Below are 10,231 nucleotides of genomic sequence, written 5' to 3' on the forward strand. Positions count from 1 at the left end.
AAGCTATAAAAAATATGAGGAACATATACTCAAATTAGACAATTTAAAACTTAATCAGATCATTATAACACCCAATAGATAATCTATAGATATCAGATTCTTGAAGCAACAAGACGTATATATCTGAATACTAACACTGTTTCATGACTTATCTCTTTTGTTTCTTTGATTCAGGATTCATTAGTATAAATATAAGCAGTTGTTTAGACACAAAATAATCGAAGAACCTTTAATCCTTATTTTTTTATTTTATTTTTCTTTTATTGAATAAAAAATAGTCTCATACTAACTATACTTCCTTTTGTTCCTTTTCTCTTTTCTTTTCTCTTTCTCTTTTTATTTTCCTTTATTATATAACATTCCATCACAACATATATGACTTATCCTTGTAATTATGATTACAAGTTAAACTTGGACAATTATAATGAATTTATATGGGTTCAAATCTGCTATATCAAATTATGTATAACCTTCTTTATTGAATAAAGGGAATTAACAACCTGGTCATTTTTCTTATACGAAAATAGTGTGCCTAAAAATTTTATTGTTTTCTTCTGCATTTCTCTGGTAAAGCCACAGAAATAAAATCACAAAAATACACTCCTCTCTACTACACATAATGCCAATGGTATGTATATAAGGCCCTTCACAAGCAATTCCAATTTATCTCTCCAATTACATTACAAGTCCATTTTTTTTTTTTTTTTTTTTTTTTTTTTTGTGGCCGTCCTGATTTTTCTAAACACTAGAATATACTATTATGTTTTGCCCCAAATTTGATAATTCAGAAATTGATCTTTTAGAACAAATAATGGTTTATCAGCAACAAATTGAACTAATAGAGGAAGAAATGGAAAAAGAATATCAAAACTATAGCCATTATTTGATACAACAGTAACTGCAGTACGACTTTATGGCAATGGAATTCTGTCGTCAGTAAGGAGTTTCCATTCGGGTCCTACCTGTATTCATGGCCACTAGGACACGTAGAGTTAATAGCCGTGTCATTGCTCCATATTCTTGGTTTGAATGCTAACACCCAAGACTCACTGATCTGGATAACCCTAACCAACAACTTTACTCTAGATAAGTTTCTTGATGTAAACAGTAGAGTATTTAGTTATCGTGCTACTTACGTATGTCACGAACTACGTTTGATTAGCTATTTAACAGGCTGATGGTACATCCAATGCTTACATTAGATGTTCCAAACGCACGGCGAGTATACCAACAGATTGCCATAACACTATTAATAATTTCAAATGTTTATCATAGATATAGACATATATACATGCATCTTGGAGTATCTTATGGTAGCTATCGTAATTTTACAACAAGGACATGTCAAACCATTAGAGATGTACTTAGGCATCATAAATCAAAGCTAACAGATCCAGAAAGAGCAACCAATATCGCTCTTGGTTTTGAATTTCCACAAACAAGGCATGACAATGATAACAAGGATTAGCGTTTGCCTAATGTGATTGGAGCTCTTGATGGTAAAAACATAGTGATTCACAAGCCATTGCCAGCTGCTTATGGTTCGATGTTTCGCAATTGTAAAAATGCTTATTCCGTTAAGTTAACTGCAGTATGCGAAGCAAGCTGTAGGTTTACTTATTTACGTGTTGGTGATTCAGGTAACTGTTTTTAAAAAAAGACATGTAAAGCTTTTAATAACTAGTAAGATCTCACAATTGCTGCTATGTAATATCCTTAGAGTTGAGTTTGAAGAGAGAGTTTTCTTATTGGATAAGAAATAAATAATACTTATAAAGGTATTTTGTTAAGAATAGAATAATCTTTATTGATATAAAAGTTATCAGGTATTTATACTAATTCGCATTTGCGGTTGGTAATATATATGGAAATAATATTTATGTTTAACTGGTTGTTGTGAAAGAGAGCTCAGCTTGTTAATTACCATTAATAAAGTGGAGGGCTAATAGTAGACTAGAGGATCAATAAAAGTGAGATATTCCATTTTTGTATATTGACCAATTATGGCAAACTTAAACGTTTACATGCTGCAATATTCTGTAGTGACTATTTTTTTTCTCCTTGGGTTACGTCATATCGTTTAGAATCAAGACTCCTTAAAAAAAAAGAAAAAAAAAAACAAAATTTTGTCTTTTTTCTTTAAATGATGCACCTTTAATACTTGTGTCGTTATACGGCTAGTTGCAGACGTGCCTACTAGGTTTCTCGGATTAGAAATATGATTATGGGATTGTTAGCATTTAGGATCTGAGGGACTTCTCTATCATACGGCTAATTGCAGACGTGCCTACTAGGTTTCTCGGATTAGAAATATAATGATGGGATTGTTAGCATCTGGGGGTCTGGGGGACTTTTCTTACTGGCCGGCTAGTTGCAGACGCTGCCCGTAAAGGGCTTCTCGGATTAGAAAGACATTAGGAAAAGTATCTGATGCTGACTTCTCTAGTGTAAAGCTATCATACGGCTAGTTGCAGAAGTTGCCTCTACTGGGTTTCTCGGATTAGAAATATGATAGTGAAAAGGATTAGCATCATTTTGGGGTCTGGGGATGGGAATAGACTGTCTCTACCTTCTCGTGGTTATTCCTGTGAGTAAAAGCTTATTGCTTTGAAACCAAACGAGACTTTATATATAATTTATGAAGTATTTTAAAATATAAACGCTTTTACATACTGTTAAATAAAATAAAACCTAATTTTTTTTTTTAAAAAAACTAAGACAAGCTTGATTATCTTTATTAAGGAACAAAAGCTTTATTTATATGAAGGCGGCAGATTTGCGGCGAAAAGAGTAAGCCAAAGATGGTACAATTTCAAAACTATTAACAATGAGCTCTGTGTTTTTTTTTCTGTCATTTATAGTGTTATGATTGTAATCGTTTTTACAACTAAGTTAATAGAAATAAACTATCATTTATTTAAATAATAAAGAGTTTATTCGAATAAAACTAGTGTATTGTACTTCACAGCCTAATATTCACTCTACACTCAGTTTTAATAATAGTCATTGTTAGAATGTTCGAGCAATCATAATAATTATATACATAATTCAAACAAGATTATGATGTTATATTCAATTACATAATTATTTATAAGTCATACATATTATATATAGATAGCTATAAAGATGAATATTGTTATGTAATAATATCTTGTAGGATAATAATAATAGTAGCATATAAACAATTGGTATTGTTATAGCTACATATTCATTGTGAATTAATATTGACGCGTCGCTTACCCCAGAAATAATAATTTAATATTTTTAGTAACAGCGACAGCTCAGGCAGAAAAGAATTAAAATAGATCTTATTGTAGGCAGAATTATTCAGAGAAAGTATTTATGACTAATGCTTTATTATAGCCATATTTGCTTATCCAAATCATAGTTCTATTAATATCACTTACCTTGTAAAAAACATATAAATAACCCTTCACATTTTCATATAATTTTTCCTTGTACAATTTTTGTATTATTCTTTTAAATAAAAACTATACGAAGTTTTCACAGACTTGTCTTTTGTCTTTTCCTCTTTCTTTAACTTTTTGCTTATCAAAACAATCGTATCATTTCCAAATATTTATTTTTATAGCCCTGACAAAGGATTCAGGTCTTCTTTGATCCAATAAAATGAAAATATAAAAGATATCAGGAACATATACTCAGATCAAAAAATAAGTTTTTTTTTTTATTTAAAACTTAATCAGATCATTATAACACGCAATAGATAATCCTTATAAATCAGTAGCTTGAATCAACAAGATGCATATTTGAATACTAACACTGCTTCATGACTCATGTTCTTTGACAGCTATTTTTATTTCTTTGATTCAGGATTCGTTAGTATAAATACAAGCAATTGTGTAGGCACAAAATAATCTTTATATCATTTTTTTTTTACATTGAATAAACACAGTCTCAAACTATACTTCCTTTTGTTTTCTTTCCCTTTCTCTTTTTCTTTATTGTATTTTACATACCATCACAGCCATAATCCTATTAAATTTATATTATTACGTAATACAATGTATATGATTATTTTTAATGCTCGAATACTCTAACAATGACTGTAATTAAAAACTAGATGTAGCATAAATACTATACTGCCTGCAAAGTACGATATACTAATTTCATTCGAATAACTTTTTTTATTCCTACTAACTTAGTTATAAAGGCGACTACAATCATAACATTTTTAGTGTCGTTTGAAGAAGCCCAAATTAAGAAGTTATTGTTTGATTTTTTGTAGTTGAATAGTTTTATATTTAATTTTATTTCTTTATTGCTTTTACTTTTTATTTTATCATTTCTCGCAACAGCACCCCAAACGTATCATAGTTGTGTTGTCTTGGACTTAGATTCACTTGGCAATAATTAATAATTTAAAACTGAAAATTGACAATTACTTTCATTAACAATGAAGATATATATATACATGTTTGTATATTCTTTTGACGGTCTACTGATTCGCAATTCTGACACCTTCTAGAAGACGATTGAGATATTCATCAATAATAATCATAGCAGGATGAACTCCTCTGAAATCACCCTCTAGGACTTATTGGATCTATCGTTTGTTTCAGTGTAGTATCCGTCTTCTAGGCTGTAGAGAAGCTTTACACCTTCTTTTAGCTACAACAATTTTCTGAACTCGAAAATAATAATAATAAAAAAAACTATTTTAAAAAATATAAACTTAATTTTGAAAGTCGTATCAATCAGAAAAAATATTTAATATTATTATAATCACGTATATTTCACTAATATTATACAAAGCTAGATAAATGCCTTTTCTTCTATTTGTGATATTTCTAAAAAGATAAATATATAATTATTATAAAAGATAAACAAAGCCATCAACGAGATCGAATAATAGTAGTTGATGTTCTTGGCAGGTCGAATGAGGGATTTTTTTTTTATTTATGAATTTAAATTGATAAAAATAGTTAAAAAGATGTCCGAGATAAGGTATTCTGCATCACAAAAAAAAAAAAAAAGTTATTAGTTATGACTGAATGGCATATAATATTATGGATGATATGAGCTGTTAGCTACTGCATGTCTTATTATTATTATTTTTTTTCTAAAGAAATAAATAATGATAGCTTCTTCAGAAGAAATAAAATCTTCTTGTTTAATCAAGAAAATTGTTATATTATGACAAGGTTGACATCTATTTTATATTATTATTATTATTATTTTTTATCACGAAACAAGAGGTATTATTAATATAAATGTGATCTTGGTAAGCAGCAAAAGAAGAATAGCATTTAATAAAAAAATTGTTATTTATATAACATGAAATTTATTCTTTCCAAAGAACAATTGTGGCGATTACTAAAAATATAATAAATTATTATTTCTAGAGTAAAACGTAACGTGTCAATATGAATTCATAATGAATGTTCCAACTATAGCCAACAATATCAGTTGTTACATAATAATATACTACTATTATTATCATTCTATATGATATACGATTACGTAATAATAGCCATCATTATGTTAATGTATACATAATATGTATGTCTATAAATAATTGTGTAGTTGATTAGAACATTCAACAACTTACTGAATTCTTATTACTTTATGCTCAATAACTATTATTAAAAAAAACTGAGTAGAGCAAAGTTATTGTTGGTAGAGAAAAGAAGAAAATGATGTTATGACAAAGTCTTTTAGTATGTTTACCAGATTAGTTATCATATAAGAAAAATCTCATCAAGCTGTTTTTTTAAATTCTTTACTTTAAATATATCCCACTACCACTAACTAGTGTAAAAAATAATAATTACTACATTTTAAACATGAATGATAATAATAACCAAAAGGAAAAAAAAAAAGGAGAGAGGGAGGAAGGAATGAAGGAAAGTCAAGGATAATGTATAATTTTCCTATATACATATATACATATATATATATACATATATATATTTTTTTTCCTTGCTTAATTATAATCTTCAATTCTACTTTCTGAAGGCAATTCTCCAAGTTTAGCTAATTTTCTTTTGACTAATTCTACTTTCTTCCATACACGTAGAAAATTTTTGCCCGCCAAACCGATCAAATCATCATCAGACCAACCTCGACGGATCAGCTCTGCAAAGAGATCAGGATATTTCGACACATCTTCGAGGCCAACTGGAGTTTCTTCGATACCATTGTAATCAGCACCTAAACCGACACGATCATGACCTGCAACAGCCGCAATATGCTCAATATGATCCGCAACATCACTTAATGTAGCTTTCCTGGTTGGATCAGTACATTGAACGAAGGCATTGTAAAAATTGACCATCACAACGCCATCTGTTTCATGTAAACGTTTTAGAACTGCATCGGGCACGTTGCGTTCGATAGGACAAAGCGCATGGCTAGATGAATGAGAAAATAAGACGGGCGCACGAGTTACGTTCAGAACGGCATGCATCGTAGAATGAGCCACATGTGAGATATCGACCATCATCCCAAGCCTGTTCATCTCACGTACAATCTCCTTACCAAACTCTGTTAAACCTAATCCCTTTTCAAAGGCTGGAGCCTGACTGTCACAACAGGATTCAGCCCAGGATGTATGACAATTATGTGTCAAGGTCATGTATCGTGCACCGGCTTCATACAACTGTCGAAGTGCTACCATCGAGTTGGCAATCATCTGACCACCCTCAATACCCATAGCTGACGCAATCTTTCCACGTCGCATAGCACGTTGGAACTCCTTTGGATGAACTGCTAGATGGAAAGTGTCGGGATACAAATTAATCATGCGCTTAATCACATCGATATTCTCCATCGCTTTTAACACTTGATTTGCCTTGCTATCTTCGCATTCATAATAAATACTCCAAAATTCGCCTCCAACTTGTCCTCGACGAAGACGTTCAATATCTGTATGTCCCCAATCAAAATGTGTAAAATTCAAGTGATTGATTTTACCATTATAAACAAAAGCTAAATGTCTATATGCATGTAAAAATTAACGTGATATATCTATATATTAAGGAAAAGGAAAAAAAAAAAAGAAAAGAAAAAAAGAAAATGAAATACATACAATGGCAGATCATTATGTGTATCAATCACTGGGTTATGACCAAGTAATTTATGAGCATGGTCAATTGCATCTTGTTTCTTGTAAAATCGTGTACTAAAAGGAGCTTGTTCAGCTAAACCATCAAAAGCTTGTATTAAAGGTAAACCCAAAGCAGCAGCAATGGTAACTACAGACCAATGAACCATGCTTAAATTTTTCTTTTCTTTTTTTTTATATACTTTTCAATAAAAGAATCATTTTATTATTTCTGAGGCTTAAATATGTTTATACACATGTTTTTTTTTTTTTTTTTTTTTTTTTTTTTTTTTTTTTTTTTAAGGCATTTTCTTTCTTTTTTAGTAGGTTGTCTTAGAGCGTTACACATAAATGTTTACATACAGACAGACAATAATAATTTTATTAGTTAGTTAGTTATATTATGATTCCAAAAAAAAAAAACAATGTGATTATTTGTAAATTTTATCAATTTCTTCTTTGTTTCCTTTAAGAATATCTCTACGCTTAACTTTTCCAGTGGTGGTCATGTATTCCTTTAACCAATCCTTATTACGAGTAACGACAATATCTTTAACAATCTCGACTCGACTGCAACCACTTGAGGTAGCTGATTGTTGAAGGTCTTTAAGGATCGTCTCCTTGTCAGCATTATTGTCTACAGGTTCAACGACACCCACAATATAGGATTTATTACTGTCGGCGATCAGACAAATATTTTTAATGCTACTGCAATTACGATATTTCGATTCCAAGTTTTCAAGAGCAACATATTCACCATGAGCTAGTTTGACTAAATTTTTGGCTCTGTCTGTAATTGCAAAGGTGCCATCAGGTTTTAAAATTGCAATATCACCTGTCTTGAACCAACCATCTGGCGTGATGGCTTCGTTTGTAAGATCAGGTCTCTTATAGTAGCCCCTGAGAAGTGAGGGGCCTCGAAGCCAGAGTTCACCCACATTATTTTCAGCTTTATAATCTGTATCAGGAACATCAACGAAGCGAAATTCAATAGAAGGAGAAGGAGGACCGATGACACCTGTAGTTATACCTAAACTTGGAAGTGTAACAGCACCCAAACCACAGCATTCAGTTAAGCTATTATATATATATATATATAAAAGGAGGAGGAGGAGGGAAGACAACAGTTAGATGATCTTATCCTATATGTGTATATATATGTATATATCTTTGTTATATTTTCTATTCTAATTACCCATAACCTTGAAGCATGTAGCATAAAGTGGATGTAATAAATTTTTGTGTTTCAAATGATACAGGAGCACCACCCGAGAGACCATATTGTAAACGTCCACCCGTGACATCACGAATAGCACCAAAGATAATAGAATCGTATAAATTAGTGATAGAATTTGGTTTACCAAAGAAGTTTAACATTTTCCATTTCATTTCGATAGCAGCTAATATCATGTAACAAGTTATGTATATGTATATAAATATGTACATTTATGTGTATGTATATTACCTTCAAATACTTTTTTAACTGCCCAATGCTGTTTATTTAATTGAGCATCAATCCCCTTTTTGATCTTTTCCCAAACAGCAGGAACACCTGCCATAATGGTAGGCTTTAATGCCTTAAGATCACCTTCTCCTTTACCTTTACCATCAGGACCACAGACAAAGTCATTCATCAAGGTACGTATACTACCATAGCCAATAGGGATAGTAAATGAAATCATGATCAATTCAACCAAGAATTCCAATACATGAGCAAGAGGTAAAAAGCCAATATAAGAATGATTTCCAAATTTCAAAAAATCAATGACCAAATATTCTGCTGAACCAATGGCTGCAATAATATTAGCATGTGTTAATTCAACACCCTTAGGAGCACCTGTAGAACCAGATGTATACATAATTAAGGCAAGATCATTAGGTTGAGGCTTCTCATCAACTTGAACTTGAACTTGTTCTTGATTCTTATCTGTGATGATAGTATCAATATGAACCATATTCACTTCATCTGCTTTCCCATTTTTGAATTTTTGAACTTCCTCTGGTGCTTCAAATTCATGACCAGCATAAAAGACAAATTTTGGTTGATCCTTCTTTTCAAGTTTTTCATAGGCTTTATTTAAAGTTTTAAATAAAGAAGTCTATTGTTGTTGTTGCTTTCTTCAGTACTCTCTCTCTCTTTTTTCTTTTTTTTTCTTATATTACCTCAGTAAAAATGGCCTTTGCTTCAGTTTCTTTAATGATATGATTGATTGAATCAGCGGGCATTGAATCATAGGCTGTAGTAATCACTAATCCAAGGGTCAAACAAGCTATATATAAATGTATAAATATATTCCTGTTAGTTTCCAACATTTTCCCTCACTCGATATTATTTTATGTTTTACCTAAAGCAGTCATCATCCATTCAGCTCTATATCAAAGAAATATAAAATTAGCATTCTTATATGGATTACTCTCATATATCTATTTTCTACCTTGTCTTAGAGAATAAGATGACAATATCACCATGTTGAAGACCATGACGTTGAAGAATGGAAGCAATTTTTTGAATTTTTTCATTTGCTTCACGATAACTCATCCATTCATAATCACCAAGTTCAAAATAAGACCATTTTTTAGGTTTACCTTCATTAGGAGAAGATTTAGATTCCTTGTAGTAAATCTATATAAGAGAGAGAGAGTGTGTGTGTGTATACACATATATTATTTATTTAGTAAAAAAAAAAAAGGAACCCCCTTCTTTTTTCCTTTTTTCTTATATAGCTTACTTTACATTTTTAAGTGGACGATAACCAAAGACAGGTTTATGCATATTAGCATTTACAGTTTGTCCCCAAAGTTGATCAATCGTACACTCCTCCTTTCTTAACTTTGGGAAAAGGGGCGTATCAATAAATCCATGTTCTGCTTGACGATGACGAAAAATATGATTTTGACCATCATATTCTATTGTTGGATTAGAAATATCTTGAAGGAAAAGGTTTGTAATATATTCCATCTTCTTTATTGTAAAAAAAAAAAAAGACCAGTAGTAGTAGTAGTAGTAGTAAAGAAAACTAAAAAACTAAAAACTAATAAAAAAAAACAAAAAACAAAACAATACAAAAAATTATGTCATGAATGATTTTATATGTGTCTTTTCTTAGGCTTCATTTGTTCAAACGGCGTATTTTTTTTTTGTTTTAGATTATCATTGGTGTTTCG

General features: G+C 30.7%; 2 protein-coding genes across 2 annotated transcripts; one reads left to right on the forward strand and one right to left on the reverse strand.

Annotated features, from left to right (window-relative positions):
• Window positions 1–1,291: 1,291 nt before the first annotated feature.
• Window positions 1,292–1,654, forward strand: BX663DRAFT_556402 (uncharacterized protein; the record flags this gene model as incomplete). The annotated part of the gene is made up of 2 exons (XM_051531716.1): window positions 1,292–1,421; window positions 1,491–1,654. The coding sequence occupies 2 exons, from the start codon at window positions 1,292–1,294 to the stop codon at window positions 1,652–1,654; spliced, it is 294 nt and encodes a 97-aa protein (XP_051377838.1).
• A 4,073-nt stretch (window positions 1,655–5,727) lies between these two features.
• BX663DRAFT_481188 (membrane dipeptidase-domain-containing protein) lies at window positions 5,728–10,099 on the reverse strand. Its single transcript, XM_051524357.1, has 10 exons — window positions 9,801–10,099; window positions 9,502–9,689; window positions 9,412–9,437; window positions 9,230–9,336; window positions 8,532–9,165; window positions 8,262–8,466; window positions 7,551–8,143; window positions 7,052–7,178; window positions 6,580–6,959; window positions 5,728–6,534 (listed from the first exon to the last, which is right to left on the reverse strand). Exons 1-10 carry the CDS (start codon window positions 10,023–10,025, stop codon window positions 5,948–5,950), a joined length of 3,072 nt encoding a protein of 1,023 aa, XP_051377839.1. The 5' UTR covers window positions 10,026–10,099; the 3' UTR covers window positions 5,728–5,947.
• Window positions 10,100–10,231: the final 132 nt, after the last annotated feature.

Source organism: Cokeromyces recurvatus, assembly GCF_025118155.1.
Source record: "Cokeromyces recurvatus strain NRRL 2243 chromosome Unknown BX663scaffold_49, whole genome shotgun sequence".
Classification (NCBI taxonomy): domain Eukaryota; kingdom Fungi; phylum Mucoromycota; class Mucoromycetes; order Mucorales; family Mucoraceae; genus Cokeromyces; species Cokeromyces recurvatus.

Bases quoted from the DNA above. Each gene is read 5' to 3' on its own strand.
- BX663DRAFT_481188 (XM_051524357.1), bottom strand. From the start codon at position 10,025: ATGGAATATATTACAAACCTTTTCCTTCAAGATATTTCTAATCCAACA. The intron at 9,690-9,800 runs GTAAAGTAAGCT...TCTCTTATATAG, and splicing joins GTTATCGTCCACTTAAAAAT to ATTTACTACAAGGAATCTAA. The intron at 8,144-8,261 runs GTAATTAGAATA...TATATATAATAG, and splicing joins TACATGCTTCAAGGTTATGG to CTTAACTGAATGCTGTGGTT.